General features: G+C 40.8%; 1 protein-coding gene across 2 annotated transcripts in view; it reads right to left on the reverse strand.

The window, feature by feature from the left end:
• The window catches only part of LOC124413519 (DE-cadherin), a 50,257-nt gene extending 32,820 nt beyond the window's left edge, over window positions 1–17,437 (reverse strand). For both annotated transcript variants that reach the window (XM_046894150.1, XM_046894149.1), the window contains exon 1: window positions 17,226–17,437. In XM_046894150.1, the coding sequence (XP_046750106.1) occupies window positions 17,226–17,400 (175 nt within the window). In that variant the 5' untranslated portion in view covers window positions 17,401–17,437. The remainder of the gene's footprint in view (window positions 1–17,225) is intronic.
• Window positions 17,438–25,190: the final 7,753 nt, after the last annotated feature.

The raw sequence follows: 25,190 nt of genomic DNA on the forward strand, positions 1-25,190 counted from the left end.
TTGAGAGGGATCGACCATCGGTCGAAGATGAAATCATGCACTCGAAAGAATTCATTTTGCGTGTATATTACAACGAACTTTTTCACCGAGAATTTCTTTCAAATGATTGCGAAACACACGATGTAACACCGCATATATATACCAAAATATTAATACTCGTATTCTCGGAAGCTGTTGCACATGTGGAATGTACTATATAATGTTGGTACAATAGCGGACTTTGTCAATAGACGAAGCTTAGATATATATCATATAAAATGTATATAAAAATGCAAAGAAACATTCGAAGAACGAATTTTGTAATTTTTCATAGTATTATGCGTGAGTAAAAATCAATAATGTCAAGTTTATTAATCAACTTAACATTATAATTTGAAAATTTTCATCGACAATTTTTCCATTAATCCTGCATAAATTGTTTGCATCGTCATTTTTCTTTGCCATTTCCACTCCGTGTAAAATTTATTTGTAGCATTTTCATCAAGCGATTTTAATTATTCACGCTCTGCATTGGCACGCACACGAATCGCAGTGTTCAACCGATACCCGTCAACAGCAAAATGAATTACTATTCGAAATAACGCTCGTTACAAAAGAGTAATAATCGAACTTTCAATAAAATTTGCCAAAAACAAAAAAGAAAAAAAAAGCAAGAAAGAAAGAAAGAGAAAAAAACACCACACAGCTCTTGAATAACATATGAAAACATGCAAAAGCCGGGCTTTCACAATCGCTTTGAAATTATTCCATAATCCAATGCGACGTACCTCCTGCTCATGTATATATGTATATGTACATTAACTTCCTTAATGAAAAAAATGTCCTTTACCGCAAAATAAATATCGGAAACGAAATTCACCGACTCGGCAAAATTTTTTTTTTAGTAAAAATAAATAAATAAATGAATAATTGAAATGTTGTCGCGGTAAAACTTTGTAAACGCGAAAAAACAAACGATTACAATTACAATATTACATTATAAATATATAATCCAAACAGTTTACGGTAATTAATAAACTGACGCCGTATTTCCAGCTACCTACCAACCTACCCACGCAATCCGTTTATCCATCCATTAAGTTATTATTATATTACATTATATTATGTATGTATGTATGTATGTATGTATGTATGTATGTATACATATACACGCATCGAGACGAGAATCCTTTTCTCCCCGGCACGAACCGCTTCACACAAAGCCTAGGTTGAAGCGTAAAGCAGGCTATCAGACGGACACGATCTGACTTTTGAATTAATTATAAATCCTAATTGTATTGTATAATTTTCCATTTCCTCTACAGACAAGAAGGTCTTCCTTCCGCTGCGCCTCACGACAAAGAGACAGGGACAAAGGCAACCGCCGCCGCCGCCTTCGCTATCGGGGATGGGGAAAACTATGCGATATACCTGCGTGCGAGTAGAGAGATAAAGAGAAAGATAGAGAGTGAGAGAGAGAGAGAGAGAGAGAGAGAGAGGAGAGGACCGGGGTTTAGTTTCATGGTTTGCAGATTCTCTGCGGCGTGGCGAAGAACCGCCTTCAACTTCGCTAATACGGATAGGAGGCAGCGTCCGACCATAAGTCGAACTATTCAAACCCCGCTGCGCTGGCACCAGCTGCTCGATTATACAGCTAGTATAATAGGCGGCCCATTAGGGATTGCCTACCCACTGGGCAAGAATTCCTTCCACCCCCTCACCCTCACCTTCACCCTCGCAATTCGCCGATTTTAGCCGATCGAAGAGTTTGTGCCTAGGACGAATGACTCGTTGCTGGAACAACCGCAAATGACGTAATTAGACCAACTTCGTGAATCGGTCGATTTACACCATAACAACCGCTTTACTTTACCGCTGGTGAAGTAAATAACGAGGGAAGTATGCACCTGTTATACATGCTTATCCGTGTATATAGAGAAAATCGACAAATCGATCGGTATTTTAATTAATACTGCTATTTTTCTTTCATTTTCAGTTTTGCATCTCTTTTTTTTTTTATTTTACCGAATGTACAGAATTTCCTTGTCCGTAGGTATGATGAATATCGTGTTGCCGTGAAATTTTTATCAATTTTATTTATCGGTTATTATATACATTCATACGAGTATCATGGTGCTCGGTGAAAAAATTCGAGAATATTTCTAGGAAATTTCGAGGCTGTTAAAAGACACTTAAAAACAGAATATTTCCGGAGCACGAGAAAACTTTAAGGATAGTTTCCACGATCACTGGACACCATGAGATTATATGAAAAATCTCGCAGAAAAAAAAGAAGAAGAAATATGTGTAATAAATATTTTATCCTATACTACACTGATCATGCAGGACAGAATTTAATGAAATTATAAATTTTGTCAGAATGATTTTGTCAGCCTTGTATATGTAGGTGTACACACATTATGAAAAAATAGCAGATGAAATATAATTGCAGATCGAGTAATTTCGCTGCGTGTATAATAAATGGTTTTAAATGTAGTTTTTTTTCTTTTCATGTTTTTTTCCGTATATCTGGCATTACCTGCCTTTTCAAGTAACAAAACAGAAAAAAAAAGAAGTAATTTTCACATTTAATTCATACCATGCATATTATGTTTCATCTCGTTTTTCATTTACATTTAGATAAGAGGTTTGAATATATTGTACACGTATATGTATGTGAATTTTTGACGAAATTTACTTACTCTTTAATTTGCATTCAATATCATAATTATTCGTCTATCGCGTATATAATAAAATAATGGTGAAAAATTTTCCAAGAAATTTTGTATCTTGTGATATCGAAAGTCCAAACGAGATTGATTTGGAACAATTGCGAAAGTTAAAATCTATGCGACCAGTTCCATACTAGTATATTCGTGTAATTCATTAGATATATATTCAAGTATATCAATTATCGCATTAATTAACAGTAACCACAGCGCTTCTGTTATCGGTACACGATACTCACATCGTGTCATATATAAGTCACACGTAAGCTAAAGTGGGACTACGTGCACGTTAAATACATCCGTTTTCTTGCTTCGCGTTACATCCCTGCTGCATACCTTCAATCTTTGTTTGAATAATGACACTCATCATCGTCAGAGAGGAAGAATATCTTTATACGCTCTTTAAGAGACGTTTCATAGATATATACACACAAGAACACACACACATGCACACACGTCAAGAGATGAGTGAGAGAGTTTATGTCTCGTAAGAAGTCCTCCTCTCGTATATATATATATATATTGCATTCAAAGAATGAGCAAGGTCTAAAAATAAACAGACATAACACACCGCATATCCAGGTAGGTATGCAGGTATACCTGCATACCATCAAAAAACAGTCCATTTTTTTTCTCCTTTTGGGATTTTTTTTTTTTTTTTTTTTTTTTTTTTTTTTACACCAAAAACCCCGTGAGTTTCTATCATAGAAATAAATAACTGTGCAGTTATGTATATGTATATGGATGATTGAAAAGTATAGGAATGCTTCGATGCACATTTGTAAAGATTAGTTAATGGCGTTTATCCTTTACTGCACTCAAAACATCGTCATCACCAGTCGTTGAGCGTTGAGCGCCGCCGTTAATTCCCATAGATTATCGCCCACCGTTATCAGTTTCTATATTTAAATAGCACCTCGCTGCTATAAATCTTTCCGGAGCGGTGTGTGAACTAATTGTGTTCTACGTGCGATGTTTTAAACGAAAAAAAGGCGAATTAAATTGAAAAAAAAAAGAAGTATAAGCAGCTGAATTATTCACCCACTGCACTTAGTACTCGGGAATAGGTTATATGATTTCGAAAATAAATCCGATTCATTCGTCATTAAATAACGATTTCACGTATGTATGTACATATATGATTATATTATGTATATAAAAAAGCGGATCGTTCCTCCTCATCCATTATTTTATACATGCAGACGAGGGATAATACTTTATTCAAAATCAGTTAATTCATTTATTTATTTATTTATTTATTTATTAGTCATACGAACTGATAAAAGTAATTCGGTAATGTTCATTGCATGACCAGGATAATTATTTAGCAGAGATTCGATTAGTGAAAATTATTAACGGCAGCCCAAATTTTTTCATACACGTAATTAAGTCATTAGACACGAAATCTATATACATACGATATGACCCTCACCATCAGCAATTTTTTTTCTTATGTATATATAATACATTAGAAAATCAGACAAAACTACTTGAATATAAATATACGTTTTTTTCAATTTTAGTGGATATTTGTAGGAAATATTCTTTCATGCAAAAAAAAAGAAGCCGAAGACCCGCATTAGGTGTATTATATATATATATGTATATATTGTATATGTATATATAACACATTCTGCGATTTAATTTCATCTAAAAAATATATGCACGCTGCTGAAGGAGGTCGACGTTATGTATACTTAAGTATATATCATAATACATACGCGGAGTAGGCGTAATTATTTTCATTATGCATACATATACAATATATAGGTATATGTATGTGTATGTGTACGTATGCGCACGTGCATTGTGCATGGATATATATATATATATATGGTATATATGTGTGTGTATTATATATATATATATATATATATATATGGTATATATGTGTGTGTATTATATATATATATATATATATATATATATATATATATATATATATATATATATGTATCCATGCATAAGCATACAGAGGTAGGTACAAAGTAGTGGACGCAAAACGTACGTAACTCGAGGACTCGTTACGCTCTATTCTCCTCGCGCGAAGGCTGAAAGACGGAGAAAAGAAGACGACAAAGAAGACGACAAAGAAGACAACGACGACGAAGAAGAAGAAGAAGAAGAAGAAGAAGAAAAAGAAGAAGAGGAAAAGAAAAGCAGCTGGAAAACGAGTGAGTTGGACCACTCCTTGGATTCACTCAGCCGCCATCTTTCCTTTCCTCCCCAACGAGAGATAATTTACTGGGCTTATCTGCAAGGGGACGTCGCGTTGTCGTTTGTACTGGTTTTCATTCCTTCCTTACTTCCTTACTTCCTACCTTCCTTCCTTCCTTCCTTCATTTCTTAATCCTTACAAGGAAACTAACGACGAGGAGCTAGAAGTTTTCTTTGAAAACGTTTGTACAGCTGCATGATCGTCGTTTTGCTGGTGACCTCTCACTCCGCGGAGTATAAAGTTATAAAAGAGGAGGGGGTAGTAGTGGTGGTGGTGATGGTGATGGTGGTGGTTGTAGTTGTAGCTGCTGCTTCCCTTCAGGAAGTAGAGGTTGTCAAGTATGTGTCGTCTATAAGGTCAACGACTTTTATAGTTTGCCTAAGCTTGACATCTTTGTTGCTTCATTTCGATTTCTTTACTTTTTTGTTTTCTTTATTTTCTTTTTTCTTTTTTCACCTCCTTTTTCGTTTCAACTGCCTTATTTTTGTCCCCCTTTCATTCCACCCGGAATTAAACACTCGCTTCTCGCAGCGCGCGTGAAACCAAATTTCAACCATATATACCCTATTACACGTGTAGCTACTCCTCGAGTACTGGATGCCAGGAACGAAAAGTCTATTATGGTTCAGTGCCGCACTTACGTACGATATGAATCGCCTTACAACGAAGTTGATAAAAGAATCTTCGAAGAAAGAAGAAAAATTCACATCTTCTACATGTAGTATATAAATTGTTGCTGTGACGATGCTTTGGCCCGTTGTTGTTGTTATTATTACTATTATTATTATTATTAAACGCATATACATAGCCGAAATTAATCCTCTAATTAAAACGGAATAAAAATTTTTCAACGCCGTACAACGGTTACATCTACGAAAAGTAAGGGGAGAAAAAAAAAGGGATGAAGGAAAGCCATAGAGGGAGTGAAAACCGCGCGTCAAGTGTGGTATAAAAGGGCTTCTAAAATAAGCTTGCCGCGATATACATGTATTGTAAACATATACGTATAAGACGGGGGTGGTATAAGGGGATGAATGAAAAGCCGAAGACGAATAGGGAGAATAAGGAAGAAAAAAAAACAAGGAGCTCAAGGAAGGGTGCTCGCTTCTTCATTCGCTTCCGACCGACGCCTGCAATTAACGAATTATACATGTATATATAATACAGATTGCCGGAACAACAATTATACCGACGCACATAATCGCGAATTAATTAGCACCGCGCATGTTAAGCTGTATAGAAAAAAAAAATTCCCTGAACCTCTGAAAACGTGAGAATTTCATCTTTCCTCGCTCTCTCAATTGTCAATATAAAAACATAGTAGATTAAAAGAATAATTATTCTCATACAATAGAAATTAGTAAAATTCCACGCACCTAACAAGGGCGAATGTAGAACAGAAAGACAAGAGAAACGCATATATCTTGAAACACTAAAGTAGGTCCAAAAAGAAAAAGGAAAAAAAAAGAGATAAAAAATAGGAAATTAATTAAAATCTGAAAGCTTGAACTTTAAAAAAAAGAATTTAACCAACCCCCCCCCCCCCCCCTTTCACCCCTTCTTTTTGTTATACACGTATGTAACATATTACATGTATAATACGTGCAGCTCATGCGTTTACAACAACCTATCCTGATACAGGATAGAATGAGATGTTTCGTCTCCTTGGGGAAGGAAGATGATCGAGGGAGGATCATCGATCGAGTTTCGGTTGACTAATTGTAAATCAGGCATCCCTCTGTGTATAGGTCGATATATATGTATATATACGTACGTACAAGGTAGCTGGTTAATTGAGGCTGCCCTGAACGGCAGTTTCCCATATAATATTCTCAATCCGAGAGTGATTCTCCAGAGGCTAATCAAGTTAGCTGAAAATTTACAGTGGCTAGTTGTTGCCCAGCTCGGCCGCCGGTCGGCTACTTACGTTAATGAGTTAGTAGTTAACTTAGCCACCCTGGTTGCTTGATTTCTACCCCCCAATACACTCAACCTCGTAAGAAGAAGGTGTGTGTTTATGTTTGTGTTTGTATGTGTATATACACATATATCTATAATATATATATTTAATACTTCGTGTAAAAACTCCCGCGCATTGACAAAACCCACACAAAGTAATGCGTGGATGAAACTGCCCTCCGACGACCATTACATTGAACATAAAGGTGACCGTAGGTTGTTGGTTGAAGTTGACGCTCTCAGGGTACTCGTTAGCACAAGATTATATCCCCCGCAGAAAATTACTCGGGGCTTTCAAATTCTCCTTGGAGGGGTTGGTACGAGAGTGAAAAAAAAAAAAAGAAGAAAGAAAATTAAACAAAAACAAAATTAAAAAATATAGAAACTTTTTTTTTTTTTTCACATATGAAAGAGAATTTTTCTACTTTTTGTCTCTCTTCGCGCAACGCCACGTCATAAAGAATGTCAAAATACGGCGGAGACGCCGCAACGTTTAGCTATACATATTACACATGGTATACATACATTATATACATACGTGAATGCATGTATGCGTACGCATGCACATACACAATGTTTACATAGGTAAACATACATAGGTGTATACTAGCGCTTCGGTAAAGGGTTGTGGGGGAAGGAAATTCACCGAACCCTACACCTTTCGATACACGTATACCTATATATACATATATACCATACCTACTTGTATTATACCTGTACACATATAAACATATAAGTATGCGGTAAAACGATGTTCATCTCGATTTTTCTCCGCCAATTTTGAGGCGGAAGGAAAAACCCGTTCAAGTAAATTATTGGGAGTATTTGTTAGTTTTTTTTTTTTCGATAATTCCGACGGTTTTCCGTTTTCATTCATTTATTTATCTCATTTTCTTGTTGTTGTTATTGTTTTTTTCTTTATACTTTGTAGTTATATCGTTGCCGTAGTTTTGTTTTTTTTTTATTTTTACGCTTAATTAAAAGGACGGTACAATCATGACGGGAAGTGTATAATATTTCTATCGCTAATTAGTCATTATACGTGAGTGTTACATACATACATACATACACATAATATGTGTAACCGGTTGACAAATAACTGTGTATATACATGCAGAAATACACGCTGCAGGAAAATATTTATCTTAATTTCAACATTAAAGTGTGTAACAAATCATTACGCGATATTCACTCGAAACAACTTCTTCAAGTGTTACAAATCAAATTCGCATGTAATAAAATATTTCGCAAAATTTATAACCGCACATAACAAACACAATACATGTAATACACGTCCATCTGCATACAAATGATATTGCGTAAGGAAGAAAAAAAAAGAAAACAATTATTAAAATTTAAATATGCAAATGAATAAATGACTGAATGAATGAATGAATGAATGAATGATTGAATTACCGACGCTTGGCAGGTATATTAACAATTAATGTAATTACGGTTAAACAGCGTGTAATATATATATATATATAATGTATACATACGACCAACGAAATAAATACACCTATACATACTGTATATCGATTATCGAATGAAAAAACGACTCTTCCGGTCGGTCAGTCATACGACGGGGTTCGTAGTAAGAAAAGAATGCGTGACGTCACCGCGCGTTAACGTGTCCCCCCCTCATCCCCCTCTACCTTTCTAGTCCTACAGTATGGAGAAGTGACTGAGTCAGCAGCAGCAGCAGCAGCAGCAGCAGCAACGCGGTAGTTCGTGATGTTTTACCAAGAAATAAAACTTTGCGTCACATTGCACACCGCGGTGACAGAGAGGATATCCGAACTCGTACGGTGAGACACCGATGATTAGTAAGTCGTGTTGTGACACATACTACGATATTCTTATCACGAGGTATATGTACGTACGTATACCTATTACCCATGTAAAAAGAGAGAGAGAGAGAGAGAGAGGCATTCTTGACCGATGCAACGGTAGAGATATGAAGCCTTATCAAACGAGCAAAGAAGACTGTCGTCTTGCCTAGATCCCTTTTATCTTTAAAAGTCGTATGTAAAATGCCTCCTCACCTTGGATCTGTCCTGTCCGCATGCTCTCTCTCTCTCTCTCTTTCTATACGCCCGCCCGACAGTATATAAGGTATGTAAAATATTATGTACATGCATTTGTAGATTATAGTTCAGGTGAACCCTCCTTGTCAGCTCTTTGCTTGCTATATGGGTTTGCCTAGGTCTAGTCGAGGCTGCTAGTGCTAATGGTAGTTGTAGTGGTGGTGGTGGTGGTGGTGGTGGTGGTCGCACACGTAGCCGAGTGACCAGCCACGCCCACTCTAATTACACGAATCGACTAGACCACGCTGCTGGCTAGTCGTCGTATTATGCTAGGTAAGGTAGGTACGACGTGTGGACATACACATAAGATAGAGCTATAGTACGTGAAACAAATGTCAATGGATAAATATTCTTGTAACTTCCGTTAGTTGTACAACAATTTATTAACCATGCCGCGCTGAATTTTCAAGCAGCAACAATTTACGTTAGGTTGAAAGTCGGTGTAACGCGTTGGGTACTTTAACGACGTACATCTTTAAGAAAATCGCCATTTTACAACCTTAGGATTGTGTCAGAAATTCAGCTAGATTGAATCGTAACAAAGAAAACAAAAAATGTTTCGTTACTAACTTCAGCCTTAAAAATTTACGACGAAACGTCGTTTTATTATTTATTTTTATTTCTTTGTTTATAATAATTCTGCGATCTTTGAACTATACCATAAATATGTACGTATATTATGTCATGCACGGAACAACGACGTGTATCCTTATGTTTTGAAAACTTGATATCATGCTCGAGCTGCATCCGGTTTTGATAACGCATAATCCTAGATTTTAAATTTTCGTTAGCGACAGAGTCATATTATTATATCTGAGACACGTTTGATCAATGCGTGATGAGAGATCGAAGTTTCTTCACAAGACAGTGCAATAAAAAAGAGAAAATTTCAAAATCAATGATTTCAACTATCGAGGGACTGTTCGCGAATTGGTATATAGAAAAATTAAGCAATCACCACAATGCCGTCAACTAATAAAAGTAAACTTCTGCACAAGCATATCATATATCCACATATGCATAGATACGGCATTAGATAATGCGTACAATATATTTCTTCGAAATCAACACGCAACCGTCATGCATAAACAATAAGGTATAGAATAGCATCTAAAATATTGTACATATACGATAGTGGATCAGATAAGTGCACCATATAACAAGTAATTAGAACCGAGCGATGTTTTCCTATAAAGAGTTTTATCGACGGAAGCGAGGACCTTATCCTGTCACGGTATTAATATAATCGTGCGGTAATTACTTTTTCTTCATCTTCTTCTTCTTCTTTTTCTTCTTCTTTTTGTTCCCCTCCGCAATATATTATCAGCCTGTACTTCCTCCTCAAATGATTGTTTATAATTCATTTCTTTTACCTGCTCCCTCTTCTTCCAGAGACAGTAATAGACCGTTGACTTGACGGACAACGACTGCCGACCGGGGCAAATTTTTCATCCCCCGTCAGATTGTAAGACTGAGAAACGAACCGGGCGAGTCTAATGTAATACGAGATGCAGGACTGAAAACACGGTCAGGGTTAAGTAGACGGAAGGTGCCTTATTGTTAGAGTTACGTACGTAAACCATATCGAGGACAGGGTCTGAGGATGAGCTAGTCTGGTCGTGTGCGTAAGTACGTCTGTCACATCACGTTGTGGAACGTGAACGTATGCTGAAGCTTGTTACGTATGTACCGGGTGGGACGCAGCAGCACAGTATGACTAGAAAAAAGCAGCAGCAGCATCATCCATTACTATTCTACTCCCTGCAGGCTGCACTAGCTACCAATAAATTTCAAACGTGTGTTGTGGTACATACACGTTGGTATAACGTACGAGTGAAAAAAATCACCTTGTATATATATATATATATATATATATATACCTTGTGGCTGTACAAAAATAACGTCAAGAAGTATACGGGGTCCAATATCCTGTGCACTCTAGCTGACTGCAGCTACTTATGTATCTACGGTATTACACACATAAGACGGTGGCGTCGTACCCTAGTGAATAGAGAAAACGACGACGAAACTACGAAACGATCCAGTTGCCGGAAAGAGGAAAATGTACCTACATCATCCATACGTACATACATAGACGTACGTAGGTATATTGGATGCAGTGGAGGTTGATTTTTTGTTTCATCTATTTTTCAATACATATCAAGTCATCTCTACTTCCCTGCATTTATTTTCCTCCTTTTTTTTCTCTCTCTCCCTTCCATCTATAATTTCGTTCAATTTCGTGTTTCCATCTCAAAACCTGCTTTGTCATGTGCCATATTTATAAAAATAATTTTTAAAAAATCATTATAAAACCATGCATCACGATCTCGGTAAAAAATTATAAAAAAAAAAATTTTCTTCCTTATCTCTCATATTGTACACGAATGTGTAGTTTACTGCCTAATTCCGTCTCGACCGATGTTTCCGATCAGTTCCCGTCCCGTGGTTGTTGATCAACAAATATGTACCTGAGCATATAATTCGGTGTAGTATATACGCGCGTATATACTGTACTATACACATTACATAGGGTGTACATAGGTACAGTATGATATACCTATACGTTGACACACGCTTTCCTCAAGCTTGATGAGTTAGGTAGGTAGGTAGGTAGGTAGGCACGGGTATCGCCGGGCAGTAATTCCCTATTGGCGTAACACGAAGTGTAAGGTTATACCCAACACCATTCCGTGTGTTCCCAGAGACCAACACGACTCCAAAGTGGTGTGTAATTGGAATAAGCTGACATATTCTACTCGGTCCTACCTACCGTTGTCGGCGATGTTGCCAAGAGCAGCGGCACCAGCAACGACCCAACAGTTGTTGAGACCCGCATTCGCTTCTCGCGCAACGTCTCGCACGACAGACACCCTCGCCTCGCTTCGCCTCGACTAGCTTCTTCTGGAGGAGAACTAAACGAGGAGAGGCTAACCGAGCCTGCCCGGCTGCCTCCGCGTAATCTCTACAAACAACAACGTGTTTCAAAAATTCTTCCCTTTGACACAATGCCGGAGGTCCTGTCCCTGTCCCAGCCCCTCTCCCTCTCCCTCTCTCCTCTTTCGGTTTGCGTTGTTCTTAGGGGATGCTAATCCCAGAACATCCAATAAGCGCTTCTCTTCCTCTCTCTTCCCTCGGTCACTTTTTCTATTTTTCTCGACACGGAAAACGACCCGAGCAGCAAAAGCGAGGTTGCCTTGGCCTCGGTGTTATTCAGGACATAAACACGAGTATTACAGTTATTTGTTAGTTTCTTTGAAAGTTTATCACCGACAGATCCTGCAGGGATAATAATTAAAATTACACACCCTGAACTGACCTCATTGCATCATTTACTGCAGTTATGTTATAAATACCGTAGAAAGGATCAGCAGATTACTTAAAAAGGATAACCGATCCATTGTACTCCTCGAGCATTTATAGTTTTCGACTAATTTTAGTTTGCTGCGCAATGTTTTTTCACTTAAAAAGTAACATCAAAAAGATATATTTATTTTTCCCAGAACAATTACTAACTACCGATACTGCCGAACTAATCTCGTGTAACCACTTTCCCCTACCAGCAATTCTGACAACGGCTACACTCTCTCACAATCAGCGTGTATAACCGATTCCCTGAATTCGTCGCTACTGTGCTGTTGCTGTTGGATGATTTACCGTTACAGAGTAAAATTTCATTCATATGATAAACCTGTACAACAATATATAGGTATACGTATATGTGATAGTATGCTACAACAAGTCATATAATTTTCCTGTGGCAAGTAGATATAATTTGTGGATAAGAGAAACAAAAAATGCTAAGAATATTATAAGCAAACATAAGTGTGTCATTTTAAGAACCACTTTTCCTCGGGTTTTTTCTCTTCCTACTTTCAAAGAAATTCTGCGATGCGATACAATGGTTGTACTATCGCATTTTATTATAGCAACGATTGTGCGTTTATTGCCGCAAATAATCTCCAAGCGAATGAAATTTCCCAACAGTTACGGGTGTGTGTATCGCCTTCGTCAACGAACAAGAAACCTTGCCAAATGATAACGCAAGATAATGCAGGAAGGTACGCACATGTGGATGAACACACGTACATGATATATATACAGTTGCGTGTATGCTGTATGTACGTTCACGCACGTAAGTATACCTACACGACCAGCTGTGCACATACTATATCTACGTTCATACGTGAGAGTCGAGAGTCGTGCGGTCGAGTAATTCTGAATGGGATATAATGATGAAGCAAGCGACACTTCACCATACCGGGAACGATAAGGGAAAATCTTCCCACCGCACTCCAGAGCTGCAAACGTTTTACCTTGTGGTACAGACTGCTTACACACCACAAAGTATCTCATCATCCTTCAGGAGAATTCTGAGCATTATAGACCGAAGAGCTGCAAAGACCGCAGAGAAGCCGCCAACGTTCACACTTCCGATGTAGCACCGAAGAGAAGGAAGGAGTCGAAAAGGTAAAAATTAAAACGTTCACGAATGATTATTGCAAAGCTTGAGAGAAAATGTTACGCGGGTCGTCGGAGGGGGAGTGTAAGGAAGGAACATGGCCACCTGCTTTAAAGCATTCATAGTAAACCCTGGTCTCCGCAGTAGTGCGACTCGTTTCACGTCCATACCTACAAGCTCGTGAGTAGGTCCGTAGTAGAATTTACTACATTCGATGCTATCCTCTTTCGACAGCAGCTGCAGCGAAAATCCAGGGACGAACCACGGCTGGGTGGCTGGCTGGCTGGCTGCAGGATCGCACAACAACACTCATTTTGTGTCTACTTCCGCCCAATGCATTCTTTCAAATCCCTATACACAGCAACGAATGTCGATGAATATCCTCTAGGCTCCAGCACATCGAGGGTAAACCCGTTGCCAGTTTTCCTATTTTTGACCATGGTCGAAACAAACGGTAATAAACGAATACGATTTTAACGACTGATTACTCGTGAGGTTTATTATAGGTATGCGCACATCCCTGCACGCTTAAGATTAGCTGTATTGTTGTGCATAATAGGTATATGTGCATACATACAACAGAGAGCGTGTAGTAGGCATGGTTGTATGGACGGATGGATGGATGGATGGATGGATGGAGGTGTGTAGGGGTGAGCAGGAAATTTGACCGGGCCTTTATTTAAGAGGACTGTAAGGACTACGGCCTGGTCCCTCTCTGCCACTCATGGTTCTCTTGAGAGATCTAAACACTCGAATAGAGCAAAGCAAAGCAAGCAAGCCAAGCTGCGAGGAGAAAGAGAGAGTAGGAAAAGAGAGAAAAAGGAATGTAAGAGGAGTAGGAGAAGGAGGGGGAGAAAAATAGAGGAGAACGAAACTCAGAAGCGGGACGGGGGGCGCTCTCGCTGAGCGGACTATAGGAATGGTGGATGGATGACGGTGGTGTGTAGAGTGTAGAGTGTAGTACGTATACCTCGGACGACCGACTCGAATGGCTGGTTTAACAGCAATGCGCTTCGAGCGACTACCTGCTGAAAATGTATGTTGAAAACCTGATTTAAACTTGGCTGTAAGCTCGTTTTATCGTTATAAGCCGACCGGCACGACGAGAAGGAAAATTAGCCGGTCCGAGTTAGTAGCCTTTCGTCTTCCTAGTCTTATGGGTGTTGTTAGTAATTCAAAAGGTGGTTGGAAAATTCCCTCATGTGCGCCATGGAAGAGTGGAATCAAAGCGTTGCTGCACGCGTCGCACTTAGTTCGAAAACCTGCGGACGACAAGTTTCGTTGCACTGACCACAGACAGACCAACGAACATCGCAACGTTTTACCCGGAAATTTATCAATGTTTATACAGTATACCCACGGTATAGACTAATTGTAAATAAAGAAAAGACTGTTCAAACGGCTTCTAAGAAAGTAAATTTATCGCCGTGAACGAATCTCGAAGCGATTATCTCTCTGACAGTGAAACGCGTGATCCGTAATGCTCAATTATGAGGATATACGTATACTCGTTTACCTATGACACTGACTATACCTTATAGATAGTAGATTGTCATTAGAATCGTTGACCATTGCAGAAGGTGTGATGTGTGTTGTATTACAACTTTTATGTGTGCCGCTTATCATCCGGTCAGAGTATGAACAGATAAATGCAATACGATAATGATAATAGAAAATACTTGAATCGATTCCGAGTAAAACGAATTCCTGGGACCTTGAACGGATTACTCGATACATCATCGCCGTCGCTCTGGAATAAATTAATCAGAACGACGACGACGACGACGACGACGACGATGATGATACGCTCTGTTAAGTATGCGTAATCCGTTAATGTAATTCGGGAGGCCCGACACAAAGTTGTGATTCCTCTGTGCCCTGTTCTTGATTCTCTCTCTGTCCCTCTCTCTCTATATCACCGCTTGACTCAACGATGATTGCGTCAATTGGCCGACTTGGAGAGCGCCGTTAGCGGTGCAGCAGCCCGAAGAATAATAGACGGGACAATAAATAATGTTCTTCGAAATGCCAATGAATCAGAGAATTAAGGAGTGCATAGAAAAATCACGCAGCTGTTCTCTCGAGCATAAAGACTAGGTACATTCTATCTCCTTCTCCAGCTGCAGTGTTTCTCTTTCTCTCGCATCGGGGCCACGTTTACAACATTAACCCGGAATAAGTATAACGCGCATGCGGTAGACACCTCTTAGGTACGTACGTACGTAGGGTCTATACCTGACCGTAATGAACAAGGAAGGTCTAATTCCGTAAGCAAACATTCCACAGGAGAGACAGACCAGCGGTATCGGTTTATTTCCATCTCTCGCCGCGAGAAAGGTTATGGAAAGTGGTGGTGGTGGAATATTACGAGAACCGCCGCCGCGATACGATACGATACGATACGATACGATACGATGCTCCTTCTTACTCACGTGAAAGGCCTTACGCACCTTCGTGATGCGCCGTATTGCACCATTTACACCGTAGTTACCGTGCATTACACACACACGGCCGAGTAAAAATGGTCGACCTCGCGTAGGCCGAGCGGATTAGTCACGGGGAACCGTTGCTTTCCGAGAAGATAAAAATCAATTCAAGTTTAAAAAGGTGAAACGGAAGAGCGGGTGACGCGGCTGGTCTCGGAGCTTGGGGCCCGGGCGAACAACGGGCCCCGATCCGGCCCTGAGCCGAGATATAGCGCACCTACAACGGTCGGACGGCGACCTCAACTCTCTTCTTTGTCCCAGCTCCAGGTCTCTCGGGGTTTACCTTATTGTCTCGATTTATTTCCAGTGGCGGGCGCGTCGGGCGTACCTCGAAAATTGAAAATATCACCTCGGCTGGGATCGTCGTTTAAGGGCGAGAAAATACGACCGAAGAAAATAAGCGGTTATGTATACGAATGACGCGCGAAGACGTGGGAAAATGTCGAGCTAATTACCTACTCCCGGATTCATTGGTAGCCCGAAGAAAGGAGAATGTTTCGAACATCGTTAGGCCCAAAACCGATCTCTCCTCTTTTCTGTGGTTCGAGTATATGATTCTCGATTTAGCGACGCTGTAACGACTTTTCGAACGTGTTTTGCCGTTAGCATAATATTCCGGGGATTCGAAGCGCTCCTATCGCGGCGCGATACGACGACTATCGCAACCGTCAACTGTCCCCGAGATTTGAAAAAGGAACGACGCGAAGTGCGCCGCGTCGGTAGGTGGGTACCTGCTCGCACCTTTGTTGCAAAGAAGAAGAAGAAGAAGAAGAATAATAATAATAAGAACGCGCTGCGGTTCGTAACGACGACGTTCTTTTGAGAAGAATTCAAATTTCCATTCACTCTCGTTATGACGTTCGTAACGATAATTGTTATTACCACAGAGTTACCGCGTGTATTCCTCTCTATTCTCTTTCTTCTCTCCATCACTTTTTCACGGCGTTCAAAGCCGGCCTCCCCCCCTCCTCTGCTCCACCATTGCTTCAAAGTGGTTTCAACAACGCGGCTTACATCGACGTGTTTCCCACGTTAAAAACAAGCGGTCGCAACGACAAGATCGACCTGGAGAAGAAGCTGATCATACAACGTCACCGTCGACCGTCGTCGATCTAATCAACGTTTCAAATAAATCAATTCCACTTGAATTTCCCAACGCGAACGACGACGACGACGACGCCGTCTCTCGGCACAAAGCCGTGGGCCTTAGGCCCAGATCCACACGCCTCGACACTCCGACGCAACACATACACACACACACACACATACACAAAGAAAGAGACCCCGGGTGTACGGTTCACTCACCTAGCGTTCCGCGCAGGAGTAACACTAACAATACGAGCACGAGGGGCCTCGCCCGTCGGGCAACAGCCGTTCCGTCGTGGGCCGGTGTCCTCCTGGGCCTCGTCGCCTCTTGCATTTTGCTGCCGTCGTCGGAGTCCTGTCGCACAGTAGTCACGCACCGCGTAAGCATCATCATCTCTCACCGCACACGATTCACACTCAGGTATTATCGAATCCCTATCCTCCTCCTCCTCCTTCTCCTCCTCCTCTGCCACGCACTATTCCTCGCCTATTTCACGTTTATCACAGTTGTGAGTGAACTCTTCGCCGTCGGTTACGACGACGCCGAACGGCCACGAACTCCCATTCTGGACACGAGGAAGTATTCACACAGTGCACTGATTGTCGGCAATGCGAGGTTCGCTGAATCGCCTGCCGCTCAGCCCCCGTCGCTCACTATCGCCAAGACTCGAGCCGCAAGCCCAACTGACTGACTGACTGACTCGCCCGCTCCTCTACCGCCGCTTCCTCGCTCCACGGGCACCGCGTCTCTCGACCTCCCCCCCCTCCACCCGCCCAACGCGGCACACCGCGCGACAACTACTTGTTGAGTTTCCCAGGGGCGAACGAGCCGACGTCGGGCCCCTTCCTTGGTGCCACGCATTTTTTTTGTAATCTCTCCCTTTCGCGAGGAAATTATTATATCGTTGTTGTTCAACCGCAACGGGAGAGTAGGTCGTGATTAGCGAGAACTAGGTTGACGTTTTCCCAATTCAAGTAACGTTCGCTTATCGCTCGCCGACTTTGGAGGGAGATTCCGTACGACGATGATAAGAATTTGTATTGTAAAATAGCTGCGTCTATTTTTTATTTTCTTTTTTTTATTTGCTTAAAGCACGTATGGCGGATCCAACTGCCCCGTGAAATTGCCACGAATTCTCCTGCACGCCTCGAGCACAGTGACTCATGCTCGTTGCATCATGCTCGGTGCATGATAGGCCGCTGAAGCTTTTAACGGCGAAGATGTTCCTTGCAACGGCAGCGTGTGAGTTAAACTCGCATTCCTTGAAGGCGATTCTGGAACTCGGAGTAACACCTAGAGCGATATCGCGAGTAGAGATTCGAGGGGCGTCCTGCGTCGACCTTGAAATTGACTAGTTCTTGGGAAAACGTGTCGTGAGTCACGCGGAAACTTGAGTAGAAATCTTTAAGTCTAGGACCCAGTGGTAGGGTAATAATCGCAATGACGCATCCGGTGAGAGCAGTTTCGATGAAATTTCGAGTAGCGTCTGCGAAACCGTTTGAAACAAAAGGAAAATAATTATTCGGCGTAGGTATATTACGGGTGTTTGGAGAAGGAAACGAAGAAAGAGATTCTTGTCATCTCGAATATTCGTGTATGTCGCTCACTCTCTGCTTCTGTAGAAAATGATCAAAAGACTGGGTCCGAAATTGCAATAAGACGGGTTTAATTGCTTGCAGAGTTACTCTCAGGAGCTCGTTTCTTCCTAGTCTTTGAAAAGTTTGCAAGGAAACTCGGTATTATTATGTACCTATTTGCAAAACGGTGAAAGTAATCTTCTAGATGTACAGGTTCTTCGCCCACACTTGAGCCTTGTATTAAACTTGGAAAGAGGAAGGTAATCGTAAATAAATGATAAGTTGTTATACGTATACGTTAAACGTTGAGTTGATAACAAAGTTCAGTCGCGAGAACTTGTGACAAAGGGTGAAGTGGCTCGATACGTTTGAATAATTCGATACGAATACAGAGATACAGAAGGAGCGAGAATTCATAAGATTCAATATCAACTTTGCAACCTTGGATCTACCGCGGTTGAACTCGTTTCACAAACAACGATGTTATCTGGTGTCGCTCAGAAATATAGACGCTTTAGGTACACCCACGCATGTGCCTCGAGCTCTGGGCTTTGCGGGGGATCCGTTTGGACGACGTTAATTATAAATCCGCTTCTCTTCTCACCTGCGAAGCGACATGTATGAAACACAAGTCTGAAGTGAGAATGTGTCATGACCGGAAGCTGCCTCTCGGCTAATTGGAAGAGTACACCGTACATGTATTGTAATTCTCGACAAATGACGAGTAATTGCGTGTACGAACACTCGAGACTGCTGTAAGAAGCCGAAAATTCAGTTCATTCTCCTCATGTACTCTTGCATGCACTTATATCAATCAGCCGTACTCTCGATTGTAAGTATAACAAGCGTGTAATACGTCTATCAGATTCGACGTAGGCAATTACGTGTTCTTGCCTTGTTTTTAGCTACCGAAAACGTGTAGGTATACGAAGATAGTGACGACGGTGAATCGGATGTCATCCATGAGTGTAGATACATATGGATGTACAATGTACATATATTTTGTGTACGTACGTAGAACAAAGTGAAATGTTACGGGCTCTCGGCTATAAGTTTACCTCCTTAACTATTCGAAACAGTGTTATAGGTATATGTATATTCCGGGTTATAACAAAAACCAAAATTCGTTGGAGGCCTGAATCTGAACTTTGACCAGAGGATACGGATAAGTTGGAAAAGGCAAGTTAGATAAGACTGTAATCATTTTCCGGGAAACCCTATATTTCTCAGACATTTTCAGGCCTTCAAAAATAGGTCTTGTCTATTATTCATAGGTCATAGATTCGACGATAACTACTATGCAAATATGAGGGTGGGTAAATTTTTCAGCAGAATTACTCGGCGTTTTCCTATTTCAGTTTACGATCGTCGGCCCTGATGTCGCTTAGGTTAATTAGGGTCTCTTGTTCGTCAGAAATAAAACTGCCCATGCATATAGGTATACAATATACATACATACCTACAACGATCCTCGGAGGGGTGAAAATTTCAACGAAAAAAAGAAAACGTGAAAGCGTCAAAGTCAAAAAAAAAACACCGTCCTTTTTGGTAATAACAAACGCATTAGTGTAACTTCGTCCCAGTCGAAGTGATAAAAATTCAATTTTTCGCAGACAGCAATTAATACGCAGAGCGAGGTGTGAGTGCTCGGCAAATCGGTATTTCAGCCCATTTGTCAAATCGAACCCATGCCGGTCCCCTCAAAACAATTTAACTTTTCCTCCCCCCGCGTGCAGGCTAATTTTGTAACATTCGTGCAGAGCCCGTGGTGTGTAATTACGCGCTCGGGCCTTTACATTCTACGGTCGTTCAATTGACGCGTCGTCGTCATTTGGCCGGCGCTCGCCGCCATTGGTCGATAGAAGTAGTATGTACGTAGCTATTCGGTGTACGCGTATCAACGTGAAATAAGTTGTATACTATGAAAGCCGGAATGCGACGGCAGAGATAAGAAATTCATAAAGTGGGTTTGGCGCTGAGCCTAGCGACCCGTGACACGCTTCACTCAATGGCTTCGGTAGTTGCGGTCGTGTCAGGCGGTCCCACAATGGCTGACCATACGCTGATTATTACCACTGGCCATGGCTGCGTCGCGGATTAGCCGATCATAACGATTACATACACTGGTCATAAAAAATTTTTGTAACAAGGAAGGTGTTTACTGATTTTTAAATACCTATCTACCCTCATTATAATAGCATATTTATTTTGATTCGATCCGGTTTATCGTTTTGACTTATATTACGTGAGTCACGGTATTTTGATATTTATTTTGAGTAGTTAAATGGTATTTATAATAACGAACAAACAGGTGAGTCAAAGTAGTCGTAACACAAAAATTAGACGTACTCGAATTGAAATAAGTATGGTTTTAGAATGAGGATAGAGGGTAGATGGGTATTTCAAGATTAGTAAGTACTTTTCTTGTTGCAAAATTCTGTTGACCAGTGTACGGTAACACTATATACCTATAACCTCATTTTTGTTCGTAAAAACTGTATGTTTGGAAAAACTAAAAAATCATATTACAATAAAACTATTCGTACGTAAGATATTCCTATATCAATTCTATCATGCTAAACCTTGTTCCCAACATAATTAGTTAAAAGTTGGCATGTTACACACAAAAAGCGAATTCTTGTTGATCAGTGTTATCCTATTGAATTACATAGATTAGCGTAGTTGGAACGTGAATTTGAAATTCAAATTTCAAAGTGCCATAATTTTCTTGTTCTAAGCATCGAGGAAAGGGAGGGTCGTTGGTAGTCTAAATCCAGAATTTCGACCAGATTCTGCAGTACCTTCATCCGCCATCTTGAATTTAAGGGGAAATTAGTTTTGTCAAATAACTCAGCCGATTGCATTTGGGTTAATAATTAAAATTCTGAGAAAAACAACCGAATATTGTTAGATAATTTACGTTATAGACAAGCTCTTCTATACACTCTTTCGTTTTACGGGCCTCATGATGTAAGCACTTTCGTTACCACCCAAGATTAAGATGATTTATAAGATTCAATTAAGTTTCTATAAGGGCTTATTTCACCAGGTTATACACCGACTTTCAGAACTTTTCTACACAGGGCTGTAACAGCCTCCAGCTCGACTATAACACTCTGCATAATTATATAAATTATAGCGAGTTACAGTGATTAAAAACATTGCTTGTTTTTTCTTCATCTTCTCGCACGTGTTTTTCCCCTCCTTTTCTTATTCTTTTTTCAGTGACTTTTCATCACGGCGATCAGCTGAGTGTCAAGTTCAGTTTCGAAACTTTCAAGACCTGGGCTCCAGGCCAAAATTTTATAAGTGATACCTTATAGCTGCCCTGTGATCGCGACTTATCGGTTTCCCATTTGAATACGAGACGCGTGAAACCCCAACACGGTTTATTTTTATCCAGTTTAACTTTGGGATGAAAAGAAAATTGCCCAAACTTTTCATGCGAAACACCGCGCGAGATTCAATCTCGGTAAGAAAAACAACAGGCGGGAGGGAACGAAAATAACGCCGATGTTTCTTTTCTATATACGATTATTGAAATTTCGACTTTTCATCTGCACCAATAAATAATGTTGTCACTCTATGGATTCGAAAATCAAAAAATCAATCTCACAGATGTTATCGTCAGCTTATCGTTAAAAGTTAACCGTATAATGAGGTGTAACTACTGTGTGGCAATCAAAATCCAATTCAAGTCAACCTCCGGCGTGGCGTTCGGTTCAGAATCGCTTTGAACTGTAGAATTACCCCGAAACGGCGGTCAGATCCATTTTCATTTGCATAATACGCGCCGCAACCACATGCAGTGACAGCGGCTATTTACCGGAGCATTGACGCATGCTGGGACATAGGTCCATGTATACCTAGGTATAAAATGGATTCCCATGAGATCGAATCGTGCTCGCCCCCACATGTGCCGATTTCGCATTACCGGCATACGTATGCGGCCGCGTTACGGGTATCCTATATAGCACATGGGTATAGGTAACGCCCGTTTGCAAAGCCATGAATCGGCTTTATCGCTCCACATAGCGACGTAGACTCGGTTGACCGTTCAAATGCCGGACGAACACCGTGACAATAATCTCTCAGGTCCTGTGAGTGAATTTCGACCCCTGCGGCATCAGACGGAAATGGATTGCACACGTGTCGATTTTTCTTTTTCCCCGCAAGTTGAGTCCTTGCAGCTTCTTTTTCCTCCTTTTCTTCATGTCGCTGCAGCGTGCAGAGTTCGGAAATGCAACTGCAGGTGAAATTCAAATTAGTGTCGAACCGGGCAGGGTGTACCTACTTGTTATACGTACACGTACGTAACGAAAGACGGCGGAAGCGATAACTCTGAGTCGACGGAATTCATGCAGATGTAATTACATTTTATTACCTCCGCCACGTTGTCCTCTTAAAGGCAACGGATTACAGAAATAAGGTTTCGCGTTAATTATACGCTTGGTAAAGCCCGCGAAGCACACGTTCATGGGATGTTTCAGTTGATTGAGATTTAGTACGACCGAAAGTATTCCACGTGGACGAGTATATACGAGGAGTGTCGGTAAGCCCCGTAAAACTGGCGACTACAGTGCAGCTCCGTCGTATTTATACAATCAGTATAAACCTGCCAAAAGGTGTACAACCTACACCGGGAATTCTCTGGCTTGGCGCTAATCAATTAACGGAGCGTAACTTATCCTTTTTCTCTGAAACGTCGAGCTTTGGTCGTTTTCTTCAGTCACCGCATTATCAGGCATCGAAAACAGTTCGCAAAAAATTTCTGCACAGGACTGGACGATTTCAGGACGCTAGTCTGAAATGCTGCAGTTGAAATATTTGGGAAGGAAAAATTATATTTTCCTTCTTGTGCTTAATTAGCGCAAAATTTATGTAGGCGCGTCGGGGATGGAAAGAACGAGTTGTCTGCAGAGCGTGCAAAATACACAACGAGAATAAACTCGACTTTATTTCACGGGCTGTGTTCATACGTCAAGGCGTTGCAAGATTTTTCCGTAAAAATTGTGCAAGGCATAAGCTACCTTGTTCTACGCAATTTGGAATGAAATTATGAATTTGCGCTACCTAAGCGTCGGCGAAAATTACGCCCCTTCGTTTTTCGACATCCAGAAACCGGAAGCCGTCCTGTAGCAGCTGGGGAACTCGGACGGGTCAAAATCTAGACTTAGCCGGATTGGCCCCGATTTTGCGAAGCCCTGTAGAATCTGAATTCGCATAACCTGCCAGCTATTGTTAGCGATAGATTACACCGATATCCGTAACCTTCCGGCACCCGCAGACCGCTTTGCCCCAGGGAACGCTCGCAAGCTCGGACATATTTCGACCTCAGGGGAACATCCGGGAAATCGCTGTCCAACTGTCGCGGTCAGGAATCTCTCGAGTACTTAATCGTGGAACAAATCATCTTGAATTACACGCGGAGAAACGATTTTTAATACGGATGGAATAATCCAGTGTTCTTATGCTGCTTGTAAGATAGATTCAACACCGTTTAACCAGAGACGATAATAATTAGTCAGCAATAGAAACGAACGAATTTCCATTTCTTGCCCAACATGATAAACTCGGTTCCTAACCGCGCGATGCCGCTTTGCATGTGTATAGAAACGTACATTTCAAATTCCGGCTAATGGAAATACACTGATAAATAAAATGAACGCGGCAATTTTCCATCTCGAAGATACAATATACATCGCAGTTTTTATCCAACAGGTACACCGATGCAACGACTTCATACAGGCACAAGTATACTCTCGTACAATATAAATATACACCAATGTGCCTATATATCAATTATTCGAAGCGTGTAGAAAATAACGCGTGCAAATGAAAGGAAAACAGTAATTTATATATAGAAGATATCGGCCCTGTGCATGCACAGCGTCGATACCACAGCGAGCTTCGGTATTATTCAAATTGATGCAAATTTAATATTGTATACCTTGTTACAGTCCGGCGATATATTTGCTTACTCTTGCCGAGGTATAGACAGAGCTAAAAAGTACGAAGAAAAGACCTGCAGGCGTTGAGAATTCACCGTAGCGATTTTACACATCTCGGATTTGCGATAAATTTATTAATCGACTTATTTCTATTGGCGGAAAGCTCGGCTCTCCGATGTCTGGCTCATACATTATCTCTCGTCTTATTTCAAACCAGACTGTACAAATCCGAGCTATTCACGTATCGATATCCACCACGCTTACGTCGGAATACCGAACACACTCTCTTGCACGTTCTGCATGCTTGCTGATATTTCATATGATATATGCATTCGAATCGACGGTACCTTGTTCGTCTTCAATATTCCGTTTGTTCCCCACGTGGCGTTGTCACTGTCGACAGGAGAATGCCGAGTACTTAATTGCCATACGGTGTATGAAATTCGCTCTGCAACGTTTCCATGCATTTTTTAAAGAGTTCTCTTCTTCAACGCGGTATAATATACGCAGCTATTACACCTCGTGCGGTACGATTCCACGAAGATAATATGAAAATCCATATTCCATCGAGCGACGCAAAGCCCTACAACAAAGTTTTAGCACGCATTAAATTATGAAGGTTCTACTAACTAAAGCAGCTGCTCCTTGGTGAGGG

Source organism: Diprion similis, chromosome 12 (assembly GCF_021155765.1).
Source record: "Diprion similis isolate iyDipSimi1 chromosome 12, iyDipSimi1.1, whole genome shotgun sequence".
Lineage (NCBI taxonomy): Eukaryota > Metazoa > Arthropoda > Insecta > Hymenoptera > Diprionidae > Diprion > Diprion similis.